The sequence below is a fragment of the Nematostella vectensis genome, chromosome 7, assembly GCF_932526225.1.
Source record: "Nematostella vectensis chromosome 7, jaNemVect1.1, whole genome shotgun sequence".
NCBI classification, from domain to species: domain Eukaryota; kingdom Metazoa; phylum Cnidaria; class Anthozoa; order Actiniaria; family Edwardsiidae; genus Nematostella; species Nematostella vectensis.
The window spans coordinates 8,646,141-8,667,369 of record NC_064040.1 but is presented as its reverse complement, the minus strand read 5'-3'; the positions used below and the strand labels follow the sequence as shown (position 1 = coordinate 8,667,369).

The window sequence follows — 21,229 nt, the reverse complement described above, 5'->3', positions numbered from 1 at the left end:
TCACCTCCCAGTCTCTCACATCCACAGGAAGCCCTACAGCTAGAATCATTATGGCCGCTCGACTTTGGCTGAAAACACACTTTCCAGGGTACAAAGATGTTTTTGTTGGACTATTTGTGGGCGCTGGTTTAACGAAGATTTACTACGAGACAACAAATGACTCTGATAAATTAGAAGACAATACCAAAAAGCAAATTCGAAGACTTGTGAAAAAATACGAAAACCTTAAATTCGGAGAAAAACTAAGAACAATTGACACGGTTGATTCTGGAGAAAGTTTTCCTGGTGATTTGATCTCGAGTTATGGTCTTCCTCGACGATCAACCGAGTTTATACAATACAGGAATCACGTGTTATGTTATGATCAGGCGAGGAAGATTCCACGCTGGGTTTATGAGCACGTGACCGCTGATAAACTCAAGGGGGAGGGTGAGAGGAGTAGGTGTGATTTCCGACCTGACCTGAATGTGCCAGCGATTTTCCAAGCCACCAATGAGGACTACCTGGGGCGGGGCTGGTCACGTGGTCACATGGCCCCTGCAGGTAACCGACAACATGTTAGTAGCCTGCGTAGCGGCTCAAGGGAAGGGTAGGGGGTAGGGGAGAGGCCGAGGGGGGACTGGGGGGAGGGGAGTAAGGCTTAGCGGCAGAGTGGCAAGAACAATGGTTTGCCTGCATGCTCTCCCTTCTTAACCTCCACTCCAGTCCCCCTCATCCACACGCTCACTTTTTCTTCTCTCTTCCCATCCCACCAACAATGATCCCTGACAACCTTTCTCCTTTCAGCTGATTGTAGGTTTGACCAGCATGCGATGAGCGAAACATTTTTCCTCTCGAATGTAGTGCCTCAGGACCTTAACAACAACAGCAGCTTTTGGTACAGACTAGAGTCTTACTGTAGATACCTGACAAAGCATTATTCAGATGTACATGTTGTGACTGGCCCACTTTTTCTACCTTCTGAAGAAGATGAGAATGGTGGCAAGAAATTTGTCAAGTATGAGGTAACAATTTTAATTTCAATCTTATTGGAGTTGACTTGCTGTGTTGTTTATTCTCAATAAAAAAATATATCCATGCAGTATTTTATACTATAGTGATAAGAGCTGCTTTTGTTGAAAGATAGATGACAATTCACAATTAGTTTGCTACAGAATCATTCAAAATGCCAAAGTAGTCTTGTTCTTGAACTAGAATAATAATGAAAATATTATACAAAAAAATGTTAGTCTCTGTCAAAATGTTTGTCTTTATTTTAAAAGACATCTTTAGGGTCTAGACTGCTACATCAATTATGAATTATTTTCTGACAGACCATTTTCTCACAGATTATTTTCTTACTGATCATTTTCTCATCGATCATTTACTTACTGATCATTTTCTCACATGTTATTATCTGACAAGTCATCTTCTAACATATCATTTTCTGACAGGTCATTGGTGAAAATAACGTGGCTGTTCCAACTCACTTGTTTAAAGCAATACTCGCAGAGACAGAGGGAAAACCTGCACTACTTGGGGCCTTTATTGTGCCCAATCAGCCAATCAGCTTTGACCATGATCTTGAAGAGTTCCAGGTCTCAATTGAAAAGCTTTCAAAGGATTCTGGGCTAGCATTTTTCCCACAATTACCACAAGGAAAGGCAGAGGATCTTTGTGAAGTGGATGGTTGTAAATTGATGTCCCAGGAATTTATGGAAAAAATAATATTCTGTCGTAAGCTCCACAACAGTCTTTCCCTTGAACAGCTTGATGAAATGTGGAGTGCTGCGAAAGAGTCTGGGATTGCTATAGATAAGTATGCTCTCGAGACTTATGAAAAAAGGAAAATGGAATTGGAAAAAGATTGCAAGGATAGTGTGCAAAAAACTGAATGGAACCAATGATGTCACACTCTTGTTTTGGATTACTTATTTTAATGAATAGATGAACATCAACGCAATGGCCGCCATCTTGACCTTACACAATCCCATGGTGCGCCGCACTGGCCACAGAAAGACCGCGACAATACTACACTTATGAACTCCCAATTTGCTGGATAAGGGTTCTAAGTATAATTGCATTGGGAAAAGGCATGGTCTTACTATCAGTGGTATGATTGCAGCTGGAGCTGACGAATTTGTTTCTCTCCATTCTCAAAACTGTAAAAATTCTCTAAAAGCTCTAATGAATTAGCCCCGATCAAACCTATCCTGGGGAAACCTTGAAAATGAAAATATAGAAAATAACGTAATGATTTAAATAAGCGCCCCTACTTCGACCTCGAATTTTGGAATAAGCGCCCCCCTTCTCCTCCCCATAAAAATATCTCAACCAAAGCACCAATAGAATGGTTTAAATCTGCATGTTATTTAGCTCGCATTGACATTTTCATATTACAACGATATTGTCATTTGTAATCGATTTATAAACAATCTAACAGCATTTAAAATGTAGTTTCCGTTTATCGAAAATAAAGTTTGATTCCCCAATAAACGCCCCCCTCCCCCCCCCCCCCCCCCCCCCCCACAAAGACCCGAAAAACTAAACAAGCGCCTCGGGTGCTTATTCGAATCATTACGGTACTAGCCCAATTGCTTGAGACAGATTAAGGGACCGAGTCTTTTTACTATGGGAAATGTTAAAGCTGTTATAATCTAAGATAACAGCGCAGGCTAATGGCTTTTGATCGTTCACAAGAACAAGCATGTGCGCTTGATGTAAATAATTATCTTGCAGCCAAAGGTTTGTGCCGAAATGTCGTTCAGGCATGCGCACTTGATGTAAATAATTATCTTGAGGTAATAGCTTTGTGGTGCGGCTGCAGCCTAATTTCAAGAATTCTCGTCGGTTTCCCTGTGGTGGGTAATCGAAAGTGTAACTTTGAAAAGGTATTCCCCGGGACAGGCAGGTACTGTACTAAACTGGCTAAAACGCTGTGCATTATTTAGGGAAGTGGACTATGAGAGGAGCTTAACAAGAGAAACGAGCCTCGACACGTAGACACAAACGCAGAACACTTTTCTAGAACAGAAAATGTAGCGCACGCATTACGCAGTTTGTAACGGCTTATTACATGCATCTCACGCAATCATACATATATCTCGGAGAAAATCGATGTCACAGTTGTAAAAGGTTTAACCGAGGAGTGGATCAACCTTACGGTTGACCCACGAAACAAGCCTGTATTAAACATTTTTACCGTGATGAACTGAGTCGTTCATTGCTAAACTATATATATTTTTTATATTTATTGCGATGAAAATGTTTCTCTTAAACGCTGTATAATAAATATCTTATTGTCCTCATTTGTTTTAGGCCGTTCGGGAACTTGTGGTTCAGAGAATTTGTTCGTTGTTCTATGGTACAAGAACGGCCTCAATAAAATTTATGTATGCTACGGGAATTTTATAGCCGATATGCGAACCTCCTGCTAACGTGATTAGCGGTTTGACCCTTATCCTCTAAATTCCTCGTTTCGACTCGTTTATGGACATTGTTTATCTCAGAGTAAGTAACGTTAAGGTAAAAGAATCTATCGTTTCTATTGGAGTGTGTCTAAGTGTTTCCAATTCCGATATGATTGTTTATAGCCATAGTGTACAGGGCAAGAAAACGCTATAATGCCGTGATAAATGGGAAGTACTGAAACTGTTATTTCTTGGTAAATAGGAATACGTCTAAATAATATCACATTTCTCACAACAAATTCTTGACCTAAGAGAATTTGATCTTCCTTCAAAGAAATTCGAGCAAGTTTCGATACCTTGCTGTCTATATGTTTCTAGGAATACAACCCGGGATGACATGAACGCTCCACACCAACATTTCCAAGAAGCACACCAGGTAAATGTTAATGTCGATTGTTACGAGTCAAAAAATGAAATGTTTTCTTCCGCTGTTCTTTACAATTTCTTATTCGCTTTCGTATTGGTGTCTTAAATATACTGAGTAGCGTGTAGGCAAGACAACGCGTTTTTATTGTGCCTCCAGCAGCGAACGACCCTCACCAAACTCCACCTTTCCCCTCTTGACCGTAACAAGTAATGGCTATTTATACTCTCCTACGAGCCGTGATCACTGAAACGTTAAATCAATTTATTTGATTCAGAATCGTTTAAATACACAAGACTTGTTATAAGCCGCAGAATTTCCATTGCAAAATGTCAAATTTGCGAATAAGAACCCCAGCTCCCTCATCTGACGATACCAGTACCGCTGGACTCGCCATGAAGGAGCTGTCCGGCTACGAGAATTCGGGTTTGACTTTAGATGATCAAGATCAGCCATCTAACTCATTCACTGACCAAGAAGGTCGCGCTTACTCGACAATGAGCTTAGATAACCGATCGCACGATAGGAAATTCAGTCCTTACGCCATGGACTCCGTCAGGGGCCGACTTCCATCTTTACCACATGCCAAAAGTTGTGATGAAGAGCCACCTCCGTTGTCGTTCACTGATCGTGATGGTCGAGCTTATTCAACAATGAGCCTGGATCGTCGATCACACGATAGAGTCTTTAGTCCGTATGCTATGGACTCTGCGGATAACGAACTGGGGGAGTTACCGCCTCTTCCACCCGCAGATAAAAGCTACCTTAACCCGGGGTATGAGGGATACGAAGAAGTAAAAGGAAAACCCAGGCACCGCTCGAGTGATTATGAGACTCCAGCAGATGTCTTCAATAAACACAAATACCCGATCGACGTCTACCAATCCATAGCAGACGCCAAGATTGCTGTATCGAACCCTGCATATGGGAGCCATCCCAGGAAGAAGAAAAACAAACTGTATGAGGGGTCAACAAAAGGAAATGACCCAACTAAGAACTGGAAAGATTTGCAGGATGTGGAATCACAGAGCGGGTGTCGACGAGGATGGAGAGAAGCTTTGCTAGCCCGAGTCTGTCTAGGATTGGTTTTACTCTGTTCATTGTTATCACTGCTCCTCGTTATTCTTGTTCTCACAAGAACTCTGCCTGGCAAAACTACAGAAGATGGTAGGTATACTCTTAGTCAGCTTAGTATAAACCTTCATTCAGCGGTCTGTTTGTTTTTGTGATAAGTTTGCTTTATTCTCTTCTTCTGTTATTATTTTGTCGATTTTGTGATCTTTTTTCTTTGTTATAAATGGCCTTTATACCATTATATGTTTCTTTCTTGTCATGTCTAGTAACGCGAATCCTTACAAAAGTGCAATGGTCAAAAAAATAGTTTTCATATTGAAATTCGATTGAAATTTTTTTCCATTTACGTAGTTATATAACAGTCGCAAATTAACATACGGCTCAGACCCGTAGCCAGGGGGGGTTCAAGGGGTTCGGACGAACCCCCCCACCCGGCTTGAAGGTCCGCTCAGAGCAAACAAACAAAAATATAACGTTTGGCTAGATATACCATACACATCAATATGTCTTATCTTTTTTATTATCGCTATATGTTGAACTGTTGAAAAGCACTCTATTAATAGCATTTTAAATACAAGATTGAATTTATTGCTTGCCATTGCTTGCCTAATGTAATAAGGCGAGGAGAGGGGTATGCCGGAAATTTGGTCCGCTCAAATGAAGAGAAAACGAACCACCCCGCTCAAAATCCTGGCTACGGGCCTGGGGCTATAACAGACAGGATATCTCTGCCTTTATCTGATTCGACAGAATGTCGATCAACCACTCTTTTTTCATTGTTTATCATTGATAATACAGCGGTTTATTTGCAAGGAATCTTTAAAATAATAATCTACAAATGAAGTCTTATGCGCAGAGGCGGATACAGGGGGGGTTGGATATCCCCCCCCCGTTTGAGTAAAAAAAAACGAAAAGTCACTTCGTTTGAAGAAAACAAACGTCTGAGGGACGGGAGGTACTGTCTATTTTCCTTTGCCAGCTTGACTTTGCTGACGCGACAAATCCAATTCAGCTTGAAGAATTGTAAGATCTATGTAGCGACCTATCAAGAACCACTGGATCAGTTATAGGCCGTCTGGCCGGCCATTATCCACCCCCCATTTTTAAATCCTGGATCCGCCCCTGATGTGTTATTGACGATATTTCATTGAAAATATATTGGTTCCATCGGCTTGAATTAGCCGAATGAAATAAAATGGAACTTCTGGATTCTTCGAGTCACTCGGCGTTTAGCAGAAAAAATGGCGGCGTGATTGGCCTTCTAACTTAGTTTAGCAGCGACGAGCTATATTGCGAATGTTTTATCAAGAGACTGTCCACTTGATATCTGATGGGAAGAAACTTATATTTTTTCTTGCTTGATATTTTTTAGGCTAGTTTTGTTGCCCCATCGTTTCTAAGGGTTATAATTTGCTCGGCTTGTTTTGGAAAGTTCGTTACTGACCTGTCATATGTCATTACCCAACTATGTTACCAAAGCCTGAAGTCATATGTAACTTAGTAAGAGTGGAGGCAGGGAGAAGGCAAGCTTGGCCTCCTTAGTCGTATCCATAGAAACGAAAGCGGCCTAAGATAACGCGGCGAATGTGAACTCAGCTTTATTTTTGGACTGGTAACCAGTCTCGTTAATGGAACGATCATGATTGTCTAAGGACAATTGTGTCGTAAATCGTCTCGTCTTATTGTATCTGCGTGTCATATTCTGATGGTTGTGGCTCGACTGACTGACTTGCTGCAAATTAATTGCCTCCTCAATATGAAAGATAGCTTTCCAACCACATCCAATATGTTGATTCCGCTACATTATAAGACCACTAAATTCACTACAAAAGAACACGAACGAAAAACGGAAGTCCCAAATAAACTGCTAAAACAAACCCCTTTTTATTGAAAATAATTTATTTATTTTTTATATTTATATATTTGGTTGAAGCTTGTTGGACCCAGTCGAAAAATCGACCATTAAAGATCAAGATAATTCGAATAGCGAACAATAAAAATATATAATTTATTTGTATGCTATTGGTATTTTCAAACAATGTGTGATCACCATTTAATTAAAAACACTTCCTGTTCTGAATGTATTTACATTTTTTGAATCGCACAAATTCCTTGAGGCTCTTCATGAAAAAAAATATAGCGAAAAAATCATAGTTAAATATGTTTCACAAAAACAAAATACCGCATGAGCCTGCAGTTTCGTGAAGAAACTAGGGTCGGTGTAAGGTGAGAAACAAAGAAACACCTTCGTATCAAAGTTATTTTTAAAACGAGAAGATATTTAATTAGAGACATACAAGGGCGAGTTAGTTTTAGGTTGGCATGGCGAAATTTTATTGAGATTGTCATTTTGGCAAATGTGCGCTCTCGCATTTTTCATCCCCCGCAAATCGCCTGATCTGACGTAGAACGGCGAACGTGAGGCGTCTCAGTACTGCGAAGTGAAACCAGCCAATCACAGTGCAGTGATTTCCCGCGTACGTAGTCTTCATTCATAAACACAACACGCGGCTTTGAGGCGTAAAGTTTACATCGTGAAAGCTATGCGTGAACGTTCTACAGGTGACCAAGACTAAACCAAGAAACGTGAATATGTCTAGACGATCAGATCTCATGGACCAAAGACGATTCGGTTACCCGAATAACAGACCAGAGGTTCATTTTGTGCCCAATCCTAGCTTAAGCTCGAATCAGAGATTGCTAACACCATCTATGACTTCGTCGATGTTTGATGGCGATCAAACCGGCATGGAGGACCACAACTACGAGGACCCTGCGCGTATGGCGCAACAGAGTCTAACTAATGGCCATACGGGGCCGAGGAGAAAAGCGAATAATATATACGAGCCTTCTACATTGGCGCTAAGGCCCTTAAAGAACGCTCCGAATTGCGTACGGAATATGTCGACATCGGACGAATCCCTTACGACAGGCTTTACATATAACAGTCGTGAACCTCTTTGCCACCGAGTCGTACTATATATCGTGCTACTGTTGTCTCTGACTGCGTCTGTGTTAGTCGTACTTATGATTTTGGGTATCTTAGGACCGAGTTGCCATTGTAATAATCGCACTAACACAAAAGGTAAGATAGATTACTAGAGATCATTGGGCGCGTATACTAGAAGGTTCCTGATATGTACAACTGCGTAATCCGCGCACCCGGGGAGATATACATTCAAAAGTCTTGTAACTCATGCGAGGCGTTTACGCGGCTTTTGAATATATTTTTGGGGTGTTGCCGTAATGTTGGGTAGTAGCGAGTAGTAACAACTTATTTGCTAGCACATCCATGCATAGCATCAATGCGTCCCCCCCTATGGCTCAGAGGCGAGGATGTGGCATCAAATATTCATGTTACGCATGTGGTGTTTCAGCTGCAATGGCGGGTGTTCCTTGGTGTCTTTCTCCAACCTGTCGCTACTGGTTGGATCAAAGCACCGCGAGGATTTCGCAACAGAAAGACATTTTCTTGTCTTTATTCACCAAATGTGTTGTATATAATAATCAAGCGGGTTGTTGTTCTCTTTGACTACCAATTCGAACCTATCTCTATAGACAGTAAGTCATTTTACCCCGAAAAACAGCGCGTTTTACACTATAATGTTATTATCTAAAATGCTCCTGGAAAAATCTTTTTAGGGTTCCAATAAATGTTCTTCTAAATAGGATAAATAAGTATTATAGTTGACATTTCGTAATTAAAATTCGTTTAGTCGTGTTGCTATTTTGGTTTCGGCGTTTTTTACAGAAAACGTTTAAACGTGCCTCAAAGCGGCCACGTAAAGAAAAGTAACGCATCCCAGGCCTTAATATTATCTGTTTTACACAAATTGCTTAGGCAGAGAGTTTCGTCGGTGTTTCAGCGGTGATGGTGATGCAATGAATGAATTCATTTGATCTTTTCATGTTCTGGACCACTGCCCATGAACAGTAAAACGATTAACACTAAATATTGTTCTTCCGTCATTCAGTTATACACTTCCCTGGTTATACTAATTTTACAGCATACAGATCGTGTTTTCATCTTACGAGACACACAGAAACACGAGCGCGTTTTTCTTTCGTTTAATACATTCCGTAGAAGGAGTGCCGTCTGGCTGGCGTTGTCTCGAGTTCCTGGTTTATTAGCATATGGTAATAAGCGTAACCCCAAAGTAAAGTTTCGAAATCTTCGGGCTTTTTAATCTGGCTCTTTGTCGTCAAAATAAACACACCAGATATTCGTTGACTTGTCTGTCTCTTATTTATTTTCGATCATTTTATAAGACCGCGAGCATGTATTGACTTTGTTGTCGTTCGTAACAACAGAATTTTCATTTTCTGTGATTTTTTTTATTAGCATGCCCTGCTTTGTGCATACACTTTTTTTAAAACACCTGTTTTTATAAGCACGTCCAGCCTGAGTTTTCACCAAATTTTAAGAACAATTTGAAGCACAATTTTAATCGTATCCGATCTGCCTACGACATGTCTTAGCCCTAAATTACACACTACGACTTGCGTAGTCGAGCATCTTAGCGGTGTCGTAGGCTGATTTACACTCTACGACTCGAGTTGTAGAGGTGTCGTAGACAAGTCGCATACAACTGAATCGTGCAGTCAATATGGTCTGATGCGTTCTAAAATGCAGAATCGATGGCATTCATAATAACAATCTTAAAAATTATTGCTATAGTTTTTTCATGTTATTTTTTGGTATTATATTTTTTTAAATAATGATAATTTTTTGGGTATTATATTTTTAACTAAAATTTAAGAACATCGTAAAAACATAGTCAGCCTCAAAATGCTACAAAAATAAGAATCGCCCATCCTCAACTGAAAATAAGACGTTCTCATAAAAAACGAAACAACTTATATTAAGTTCCCTACAGAAGACTTGTTTCGGCGCGATTTTCGTACATATTTCAGATTTTATTAATACCTCTGTGCTTTATCGGATTCCGCTAGATTCACTCTTCTTGGAAATCAATTTTTTTTGTTTTTATGGAAGTTAAGTGGAAGCGATATTTTTATATTAAGATAAAAATCTCGAAATCGGCACGATTTGCATATACAGCCGTTCCCCGAAATGTTGTCCTATCCGAGAAATTATATATATATATATATATTTGTCTTTCCATCAAACTCTTTGACAGGTGTTGTGGAGCGCGTACTCGCGTATGAGACGATACTCGGTTTGCAGAATATGTATTTTTTCTTTTAATCGACAAATAATATATGGGAGTTTAATGCTTACTCATAGAAAACTCGAACTCTTAGTCTAATTGTTAATTGATGTCACAGTTGTGAAAGGTTTAACTGAGGAGTGGATCGACCTTACGGTTGACCCACGAAACAAGCCTGTATTAAACATTTTTACCTGGATGAACTAAGTCGTTCATTGCTCAACTATATAAGCTCCTACAAAGTCGAGCACTATATATATACATATTTATATCGTCTGATATATATCTTTTACAGTAGGTTCCTCGGCCCAGGCCTACTCCACCTCAGATGAACAAATTTCTCAAAGACTGGCGCAAATACAACAGAACTTGACGATCCTTCAGGCGCTATTGGTAAGTAATATAATATCAAAATATTATACTTATTTATTTTCCCCAAGGGGCTCCTCGTAAGGGTGTTGCCTGGGAAGGGGGAGGATGCTACAGATGAGAAAAATATAATCGACATTTATAAGGCGAAGACTACAAATTTCTATAATCCCACCCGTTAGACCCTAATGTTTTGCATAGTATGGGTTAATGTTTGGCATAGTATCGTAAAACGTCAAGACTGAAAGTTGCATATGTGTTTACAGCAGAATAATAGTAACCAAGGCCTGGATCTCAAAGACGTTAATGGAAGCATAACACTTGCGTCTATCGAAAACCTTTTTAAAGCCAAGGTAAGTGGCAAGCCGAAGCACACTGACGGTAAATGTATTTTAATTTACATGAACGATTCTGGCCCCCCACTCCTTAACTCTGAAATCTAAAACTTTCTCAGTTTTTTGCCGCCGCCTCTGACCACTTCAGATTGAATAGGCGACTTGAAATCATTTGACTTTTTGGGTGTCAGGCGGCAACATAACGACAACAAATAGAGCAACTTATTCAGCGCTTACGAATCAGCAAAAAAAATTTTTATATCAGAAAGGGCCTAATTTTATAGAAATATTTTATTTTTCTGTTTTTCTGTTTTTTTTTTTTTTTGGCGTGATCGAGTTTGCTACTCAAAAAGGCACGAGATTGCTTTGTACGAGTCACCTATTGAGGGAATCAGTACACACCCTGCTGGGTACTGATCACTATTAGGTGACAACTTAGATAATTAGTCTATTTTTTCTTAACACAGATAACCCAAGCGTCTGATGAGCTACGTGCGTTTGACAGTGATCTGATAACCCGGCTACAAAGCGTCAATATAACATTAAATGAACAGGTAAGGCCAAAAAACCCGTTCCCGTGTATCTGGAGGTTCTAGAAAAAGGAATTTTTCCCCTACACGCCTCCAGTCCACATGTATCCGACGTTCACAGGTGAATACGATTTGAATATGCTTCTTGTGGATGAGAAACCCCATTCCCAAAAACTTCCAGTACAGTCTGTAGTCTGAGCCGTAGCAGGGCATGTACGATTGTGAGGGACACAATACAGAAACATAAAGATAAAGGAAGATTGAAGGGGGGGGCACAGCCAAGCCCCTCCTTTCCCTATCATTTTCCTTTAATTTTTTAAAATACTGGGTATACAACAAAGCGTTACTATAATGTGGGGACGGGGAATTTTTTATTCCGTTGGGGTGGGATAGAGCTGAGTGGAGATTACGTGGTGAAGTGAAAATCATAAATGTTCCATGATAAGGGAACATCGAGTTGCGTGACGATAGCGTGACGAGTGACAGTACTGAGGTGGGAGATTGATCCATTATAAAACGATATCAATAAAATAAAAACTATTCGAAAGCCGGATTAAAATTTTCTGTTTTGCGTTTACTGTTTTGTCTGCCAAGATAATGGGTCGCAGATTATGAATTTACTTTTTATTAATTAAATCGCTTTGATGATTGTTTACAGATCAAGGCCCTATCCGAGAAAGAGGGACTTCCTGGAGTCAATGGCACCTCTGGGCCACCGGGACCTCCAGGGGATATGGGCCCTCCGGGGCTGAATGGGACCCGTGGCCCCCCAGGTCCCGCTAATTTCAGCGCGTGTGAATATAAGACAGAAATGAATGACGGCAAGGCGCAAGGCGCTGGGTCAGATGTGGCTGTCAATCAAATAGAGCCTTTGGTAAGAGAACAATTTCACTAGTAAAGAGGTCGCGACTTATTCGCGATAGACAAAGATTGTAAAGAAATTTCTAAACCCAGTTTTTTTAAATTTATTTCCTAGATTCAATCTCGAAAATACCACAACACCTTCTCCAAATTAGTCGATGGAAATACCAACTTTCTCCTACTTGATGTTTTGCTAGTATGACAAAATGGAGGCTGACTCTTTGAAATAATGAAAGCTTTACCATGTACCTTACGGAAATGGGTTTGGTTGCCAGGGTAACACCAGGGGTGGGGCACTGGGGCACAAAGTCCACCCCCCCCCCCCAAAAAAAAATTTTTTTTTTCAAAATGTATGCAACAATACAACAACAAAACAATACAGTAATCCCTGTTTATCGAGGGTAGGATATTAACCGAATACACAGTTTTCTAACATATGGCCCTCGTAAGCATTGTAAGCACTGTCACTGGGGGTGGTCACTGCCAGAGGGTTTATTGCGTCCCCGTTGTTCCTTTACGTCCTTTCAGGTTCAGGTTAGTGTAGTGCAGCTTGAAGAGACGGGACCTCCGGTTTAGTGTCCTTATCCGAGAAGACTGGAAACAAGGGAGAATAACTTCAACTCACTAGTGACACAAATTCGAGTTCAAGGAAATGACCAGTAGGGGCGTGGCTGTGCCCCGAATATTTTCTTAATGTTTCTGTATTGTGTCCCAGAGAGCTACGGCTCCGGTTACTCTGTTAACCTAACCAAACTCAACCCGTTTTGTTTTTCGCAGGACTACGTTCTGATAGGCGCATCATGCTCTACTGAAGGGGCGCAGGAACATAACCTGAGGGTGGTGGGAAAGAACTTTATTTGCACGTGTAAGGGCCAGTCGAAGCTCTTTCCTCCTCCATCTGGCACCTCCTTAATCAAGTGTTACCTCCATTACTGGCTGTGCCCGAGATTGGTGTGACCACAGCACGGTGGTCTCAGACAAACGCCCTGGCCTAGTAAAACGCCATATTAGATTGGATTTAATTACAGTAATCCCACCTTACCTACAGGGCAAACCACCTGAGAGAATGTATTCCTCAAAATACATTCCATTGCTGTTAATCTAATAAGCAAAATATCCTAATAATCCTAATTAAGAGCTTTTTTTTAACTTTTAACGATTTCGTACTATGAGCCAGTAAAAAGGCCAAGAATGAACATATCCATCTTAGAATTTAAAAGTGTTTATATTTAAGGTTTGACTGATAGAATTTTCAAGAGAGGGAGGGGGTCCCCGGGGGTTTCTGGGTTTGACTAAATACAAACAACTTAAAAAATGAATAATATCGTCATTTATCAAGCAATCGATTCATACATGTAACGCTTGATACATATTTAGGTATATGTAAACCGCGCGTTCATCTAAAAAAAATCGCATCCCCAAGCAATTTTCTCCACGTCCGCCGCCCCTGCAAACTAATAAAAGTAATATAAGTACGGTAACGATTACCATAGAAAGACAAATTTCCAGTTCTACTCCTATAGGACGGGAGGGAAGGGACAGGTTTTAGTTATCGTGATTTATTGTGTAAATATACTTTCATAAAAACCTTCGCTGTGCGAAGAAGGTAGTATTATATATTATACCAGTAATCAATACATAGTGTACATAGCTAATAAATGGAAATACGGTCTTTGCTTTCTCTGTCATTTGACTTGTACCCCAGGTTCCAGATTCGTATATCCCAGACGTATATCCCAGATTCTATGATGTTTATCTAAGATTCCATAACATGTATCCCATAGCCGGCAGTAGGGAATTGGCATCTAATATGCCAGATTAGTATCAGATATCCCAGGGGTAGGGGGACTAGTATCAGATGTGCCAGGGGTAGGGGGACTAGTATTAGATGTGCCAGGGGTAGGGGGACTAGTATCACATGTGCCAGGGGTAGGGGGACTAGTATCAGATGTACCAGGGGTAGGGGGACTAGTATCAGATGTGCCAGGGGTAGGGGGACTAGTATTAGATGTACCAGGGGTAGGGGGACCAGTATCAGATATCCCAGGGGTAGGGGGACTAGTATCAGATGTGCCAGGGGTAGAGGGACTAGTATCAGATGTACATAGCTAATAAATGGAAATACGGTCTTTGCTTTCTTTGTCATTTGACTTGTACCCCAGGTTCCAGATTCGTATATCCCAGACGTATATCCCAGATTCTATGATGTTTATCTAAGATTCCATAACATGTATCCCATAGCCGGCAGTAGGGAATTGGCATCTAATATGCCAGATTAGTATCAGATATCCCAGGGGTAGGGGGACTAGTATCAGATGTGCCAGGGGTAGAGGGACTAGTATCAGATGTGCCAGGGGTAGGGGGACTAGTATCACATGTGCCAGGGGTAGGGGAACTAGTATCAGATGTACCAGGGGTAGGGGGACTAGTATCACATGTGCCAGGGGTAGGGGGACTAGTATCAGATATCCCAGGGGTAGGGGGATTAGTATCAGATATCCCAGGGGTAGGGGGACTAGTATCAGATGTGCCAGGGGTAGAGGGACTAGTATCAGATGTGCCAGGGGTAGGGGGACTAGTATCAGATGTGCCAGGGGTAGGGGGACTAGTATCAGATGTGCCAGGGGTAGGGGGACTAGTATCAGATGTGCCAGGGGTAGGGGGACTAGTATCAGATGTGCCAGGGATAGGGGGAGCAGTATCAGGTGTGCCAGGGGTAGTGGGACTAGTATCAGATGTGCCAGGGGTAGGGGGACTAGTATCAGATGTGCCAGGGATAGGGGGACTAGTATCAGATGTGCCAGGGGTAGGGGGACTAGTATTAGATATCCCAGGGGTAGGGGGACTAGTATCAGATGTGCCAGGGGTAGGGGGACTAGTATTAGATGTGCCAGGGGTAGGGGGACTACTATCAGATGTGCCAGGGGTAGAGGGACTAGTATCAGATGTGCCAGGGGTAGTGGGACTAGTATCAGATGTGCCAGGGGTTGGGGGACTAGTATCAGATGTGCCAGGGATAGGGGGACTAGTATCAGATGTGCCAGGGGTAGAGGGACTAGTATCAGATATCCCAGGGGTAGGGGGATTAGTATCAGATGTACCAGGGGTAGGGGGACCAGTATCAGATGTGCCAGGGGTAGGGGGACTAGTATCAGATGTGTCAGGGGTAGAGGGACTAGTATCAGATATCCCCGGGGTAGGGGGACTAGTATCAGATGTGCCAGGGGTAGGGGGATTAGTATCAGATATCCCAGGGGTAGGGGGATTAGTATCAGATGTGCCAGGGGTAGGGGGACTAGTATCAGATGTGCCAGGGGTAGGGGGACTAATATAAGATGTGCCAGGGGTAGGGGGGCTAGTATCACATGTGCCAGGGGTAAGGGGGCTAGTATCACATGTGCCAGGGATAGGGGGACTAGTATCAGATGTGCCAGGGGTAGGGGGGCTAGTATCACATGTACCAGGGATAGGGGGACTAGTATCAGATGTGCCAGGGGTAGGGGGACTAGTATCACATGTACCAGGGGTAGGGGGACTAGTATCAGATGTGCCAGGGGTAGGGGGACTAGTATCAGATGTGCCAGGGGTAGGGGGACTAGTATCAGATGTACCAGGGGTAGGGGGACTAGTATCAGATGTACCAGGGGTAGGGGACTAGTATCAGATGTACCAGGGGTAGGGCGAGTAGTATAAGATGTACCAGGGGTAGGGGGACTAGTATCAGATGTACCAGGGGTAGGGGACTAGTATCAGATGTTCCAGGGGTAGAGGGACTAGTATCAGATGTGCCAGGGGTAGAGGGACTAGTATCAGATATCCCCGGTGTAGGGGGACTAGTATCAGATGTGCCAGGTGTAGGGGGACTAGTATCAGATGTACCAGGGGTAGGGGGACTAGTATCAAATGTACCAGGGGTAGGGGGACTAGTATTAGATGTGCCAGGGGTAGGGGGACTAGTATCAGATGTACCAGGGATAGGGGGACCAGTATCACATGTACCAGGGGTAGGGGGACTAGTATTGGATGTGCCAGGGGTAGGGGGACTAGTATTAGATGTACCAGGGGTAGGGGGACCAGTATCAAATGTATCAGGGGTAGGGGGACTAGTATCAGATGTGCCAGGGGTAGGGGGACTAGTATCAGATGTGCCAGGTGTAGGGGGACTAGTATCAGATGTACCAGGGGTAGGGGGGCTACTATCAAATGTACCAGGGGTAGGGGGACTAGTATCAGATGTGCCAGGGGTAGGGGGACTAGTATCAGATGTGCCAGGGGTAGAGGGACTAGTATCAGATGTGCCAGGGGTAGAGGGACTAGTATCAGATGTACCAGGGGTAGAGGGACTAGTATCAGATGTGCCAGGGGTAGGGGGACTAGTATCAGATGTACTAGGGGTAGAGGGACTAGTATCAGATGTGCTAGGGATAAGGGTGTGTGCTTGCAGTTGTCTTTGCTATTATTATCGTGGAAATCCCGCTACGTTCGGTGCCATCTTGCATTTTGAGCCAAGAGGAGAGAGTAGGAGGATTACCATCGATGTCCCAAGGAAGGCTGATGCTAAGGGAAAGGAGGGGAGGGATGGTGCTCCAAAATAAATAATCCCCTTCAAGGAGGAACTCTATTCTTATGAGCCTTTCTTTTAATATTTTCCATCTTTTAGTAGACAAAAATAGGAGATTCTAATAAAAAAAAAAGATCAGCCTTTTTTATTTCATAGGCATCATATCAATGTTGTATTTTGTGAGTGATAAGAGTGATACGAAACAGATGCTGAACCTACAATAACACACATACATAACCTGCACCTGCATTTCAAGATTGCAAGGTCCTCTAGCAAAAATAACATCCTCGCATCTGATATTGCACTTTAACAACCCACAATCTACATCATATCCAGCATATACTATGCCAGAAACGCAAAAGGGCCCAAGAAGAGTGGGAAAATATAGTACAAGGGGAAAGGGGCTCCTTATTTGTGATATGGGGAGTACTTAAGTTTGGGAATTTAATATTGCATTACGAGGTAATTACCTATAACTGTTCTTAGATTGTTCTAAAATCGTTCTTAGTAGCTGTATTTGTTTAGCTGTTTCCAGGATTGCCATTGAAGAATAGTTTTTTTGTTAGCATCACCACAGGTGACGGCATTTGCTTCTTACGATTAAAAGATTCAAATTCAAGGGCGACTTTCCTGTTCACTTTGATGAGCATACTCAGCACATCCTCAGTTGTGGCATCTTTCTTGAAAACTTCAACCAGAGCCTGTATAAACCAGGAACCCTTCTCCTGGTGACGCCAAGATACATAGCCTGGAACTGTCGCATAGGCAATTAAGAAATCAGCTTCTGAAGGTAGGGAGCTCTTCTCTAGGAAACCACTATCAATTTCTTCAGGAAAGATCTCATCAATAATTTGTTCAGTGGTTATCTTTTCCTCTACATCTGTAGGGCTGTCAATTTGCTCCATTCTTGCTCCATGGTCAAAATCGCCACCTCTGCATGCTTGGAGAAAAAATAACTTGGGCTTTCCAATAAGATCCTTGGCTTGATACCCATTGAACATGGAAATGACATCTGAGATATTCAAGAGACCACCATCAACTCCATAAATACGGCCTTCTAGGCCATGACTAAGTATGCAGACAACTACAGAATCTGAGTTCTTGTGGTTATTTTTAGCAAAGTCAAACAAAGTTTTTTTCATCTGCCTCATAGTCAAGTCATTTAACCTCTTGACTCGATATCGCAGAGACATAAAAAGAGACTGTAGATTACTTGCATCTATATCAGACCCTGCACGGCTCTTGAGACCACTGTCTGCATCAAATCTAACATTGTTAATGATCAGGCACCAGCCATGGGGGTCTCTATTCATTTTATAAATGTCATCATCAGATTGATTTATAGTGGCATTTGGGTCAACTGGTTTGACAGTTGGCTGATCTGTGGGGAAGGTTCCAAGATCACTGATTCCACTGTCAGATTCTACTGGGGTTTTAACTGGAAGTTTTTCTTTGTGTTGTTTTGGTGGCTCAGTTTCTAGAAAAAAGAAATAAATAAAAGATAGGATATTAGCCTACAACAATGAGGGTCGCATATCCATGGCTAGAATCATTATACTTCTTTTATACAATTCTTGGTTTACATGTATTTGAATAAGCCAACCTGTTATTGTTAAAACTCATTAGACACTTTGCTCAATATTTCATCACAAAAACACTTGCATTAAAGGCAATTATCTACTTTTTTTTACCAATACTTCATTAGTATCCTTCGCAGCCCCCAGCGGTCGGTGTCACACAGCGCTCCCCCCATAGGGGCTGCTCAGATTGGAACTACATTCCTTTTCATTGTTTGTACATCAAGATGATGTCATCAAGATGATGGCTAATACAATCAAAAGCCTCTCCATTGTACATTTTGTCATTTTGTTTTGGTGAGAAATCATACTCAGCTGAGAAAACTTCAGCTGAGAATTAGACAAATTTAAAACAGATAAGCGCCAGAGTTCCCAAATAATGGATAGCAATGAATACTATTCCAAAGAAGATCCAAAACATTGACAACCAATGTTTTATTTGTTGTTAAGAGAAAATAGGAAAGGACAAAATCTATATATTTGGAAAATCTTCCCTTAACCTGGGTGAAATAGTTGACTTTGAAAGTTTAGAGAATTAAGAAGACTGTGTGTTTGCAAACCATGCTATCGTAATCTGTGAAAATTTCAAAGAGCAAAAGATAATCTCCAGCCGGTACAAAAAGAAATCAAAAGTGCATACAAAAGAGACAAACTGAGAATCAAGCGTCTGCTCAGCACCGCAGTCGATGATGAAAAGCTTAGAAAGTGTTGCAATTTCCAGTCCCAACATCTACGTCATGTACTACTTGCGCTTCTTTCTCCCACGATGACTTCAATAATGATTTAGGATGCTGGACCCAACAAGACTTGAAAGATTCCAGTCCCTCAAAAAGGTTTCTTTCACCCATTTTACCTGAATCTCTTCAACAAGTGCAACTGTTTGGTCTTGTGTTTTGAGCATTCCCCTATCTCAAAGGGATTACCCACACTAAACAAACAAGTGCCGGTTCTCCCTCTTCTTCTTTGAATGATACAGTTATACACGGAAAGGGATTGGTTTGCTTGCCATGGCAAGCAACGGTTCTCGAAATATGGTACCCAAAATTTGAATGGCTAAAAGTGGGAAAGGAATGTAGTTCGAATCTGAGCAGCCCCTTCAGACGGGGAGCGCTGTGTGACTCCGACCACTGGGGGCTGCGAAAGAGACTAATACTTCATCAGCCTCCATTTGGGGAAAAACACACAAAATAAATCATCAAAATAAGAAACCAACAATACCAATGTTTACACCGACAATGCTGGTGAGCTAACAACTGTATATCATGCCCATTAATATATTTGAGTGCATCGATTTAGGTAGCACAGCCAGGATTTAATGACAGGATATACTTTGATAATTATACAAATGTACAATTCTGATGCACTATGATGCACTGTGTCTAACAGGTTGGGAGACCATGTCCAACTAAGAATTTTATCAGTCAAAACTAGATAACTTAAACAAGTTAATCCATCTTACTTCAAATCTACTATAGCACCTTTTTTTCTGTTTGTAAATTACCTTGTGTCCCGGCCGAAATATTAGCCTGCAAGATCAATGCAAGATGCGTGTTCGCTTCACTCTGGTATAACGCATCGCAGAAGACGGGGAAAGCTCTAGGACCTCGTCGAGGCAGAATATCTAGGATACGTTCAGCCTGGGCTTGTCTTGTCGTGAGACTATTCACTGTTTCGATGTCTCTTTCGCTAAAAACCCCTTCTTGGAAAATATAATTCAAGACTTCGCGAGGTTCTAGATCTCTAGCTAAAGCAACTCTATTCTTTCGCAGTAAATTTCTGTGCTTTTGCTCCATATTTTGAGCGGGTTTCGGTGGAATGTTTCCTGTTTCTTTCTATTTCGATTGCTCGTCCTAGTCTCTCCTTACTAACAGTGGAGGTTGGGGAGTGGGATCTAACAGACCACGTAAAACTCGTAGCCTACTCTACTAGTAGCGTTTCTGTGGAGTTTCAGCAGGAATTTTTGAGCCAGCGAGGAATATGGCCTTCGCCCCATTTTTCGCGCGGCGATATTCCTCGCTCGCTATCTATTCCTGCTGAAACTCCATAGAAACGCTTGCTACGCAGGCTAAGCCTACTCTCAAATTTTCCAGTTATATATCCATAGCGCTACCTGACATATAGGGACAAGTGACATATAGGGACGTTCGTCAAAATTATACCTATACGGACGCAAATATCAAGTAACTGAGCGTCTGACTTCCTTACCAGCACGAGTCCGTGGGAGACGAAGGGGGATTACACGACCAATTTATTCTTCGTGGGAGGGGAGGGTGCGTGATAAAAGTGCACATGACCTATGATACGGACGGTCATTACAAGCAACTGAGCGCCTGACATATAGGGACGTTACAAATACGAGTCCGTGGGAGACAAGGAGGACCACAGGAGGGGAGAAATAAGGTCCACTTTTTTGGACCCCGGCGTGCTTCCTCCACGCACTCTACGCCGTCTTGGAGCTTCGGTGCGCGGATATTTGATCAGAAACATTAGTATATCAGCGACTGTATGACTAGGCGATCGGAAATGCTCGGCCACAGGATGCACTTTTCTATTGGAGTCTGAAATGGTGGGGTTTTCCCTGAATCTTTTTGCTGGTAATCTCTCAGTCTCGCCAATATATATACGTCGTTATTTACCAGCTGGGAGGTCCGTACGAAAAATACCGTGACCGAGGGCTTGAAAATACTATTATTAGTATTACTAGTATTTTTAAGGTCGAGGTCACGGTATTTCACGATACGGACCGACCCTTAGCTGGGAAATAACATATTTATTTTTTTCCTCAATAGAATTTCCAACGTTGTTTACCTTACGGGCTTACGGTTGCACGAGGCGAGGTTTCGCTTCTGACTTTCGTCGATGTTCGTGAAGATTTTTGTTTCCACACAACGCTTTAAATCCTCTAGATATACAGAACCTTCAAGCTGGTTATTCAGGT

General features: G+C 42.0%; 4 protein-coding genes across 5 annotated transcripts; 2 read left to right on the top strand and 2 right to left on the bottom strand.

Annotated features, from left to right (window-relative positions):
- The first annotated feature begins 9 nt into the window (after window positions 1-9).
- Window positions 10-3,186, top strand: LOC5513021 (nuclease EXOG, mitochondrial). Its single transcript, XM_001633233.3, has 3 exons — window positions 10-543; window positions 787-1,004; window positions 1,434-3,186. The coding sequence occupies exons 1-3, from the start codon at window positions 51-53 to the stop codon at window positions 1,884-1,886; spliced, it is 1,164 nt and encodes a 387-aa protein (XP_001633283.3). The 5' UTR covers window positions 10-50; the 3' UTR covers window positions 1,887-3,186.
- An 895-nt stretch (window positions 3,187-4,081) lies between these two features.
- Window positions 4,082-13,825, top strand: LOC5513022. Of its 2 annotated transcripts, none has more exons than XM_032382531.2 (6): window positions 4,082-4,980; window positions 10,354-10,451; window positions 10,694-10,780; window positions 11,230-11,316; window positions 11,951-12,166; window positions 12,931-13,825. In XM_032382531.2, exons 1-6 carry the CDS (start codon window positions 4,143-4,145, stop codon window positions 13,108-13,110), a joined length of 1,506 nt encoding a protein of 501 aa, XP_032238422.2. In that variant the 5' UTR covers window positions 4,082-4,142; the 3' UTR covers window positions 13,111-13,825. The 2 variants fall into 2 exon arrangements, with proteins under 2 accessions (XP_032238422.2, XP_032238424.2); XM_032382533.2 differs by lacking the exon at window positions 4,082-4,980 and adding an exon at window positions 7,078-7,972.
- A 590-nt stretch (window positions 13,826-14,415) lies between these two features.
- On the bottom strand, window positions 14,416-16,964 carry LOC125568299 (mucin-5AC-like). The gene is made up of 3 exons (XM_048730238.1): window positions 16,948-16,964; window positions 15,884-16,541; window positions 14,416-15,807 (listed from the first exon to the last, which is right to left on the bottom strand). The coding sequence occupies exons 1-3, from the start codon at window positions 16,962-16,964 to the stop codon at window positions 14,416-14,418; spliced, it is 2,067 nt and encodes a 688-aa protein (XP_048586195.1).
- Window positions 16,778-20,163, bottom strand: LOC5512986 (caspase-3). The gene is made up of 2 exons (XM_032382528.2): window positions 19,793-20,163; window positions 16,778-18,191 (listed from the first exon to the last, which is right to left on the bottom strand). The coding sequence occupies exons 1-2, from the start codon at window positions 20,082-20,084 to the stop codon at window positions 17,236-17,238; spliced, it is 1,248 nt and encodes a 415-aa protein (XP_032238419.2). The 5' UTR covers window positions 20,085-20,163; the 3' UTR covers window positions 16,778-17,235.
- Between the last annotated feature and the right edge of the window lie 1,066 nt (window positions 20,164-21,229).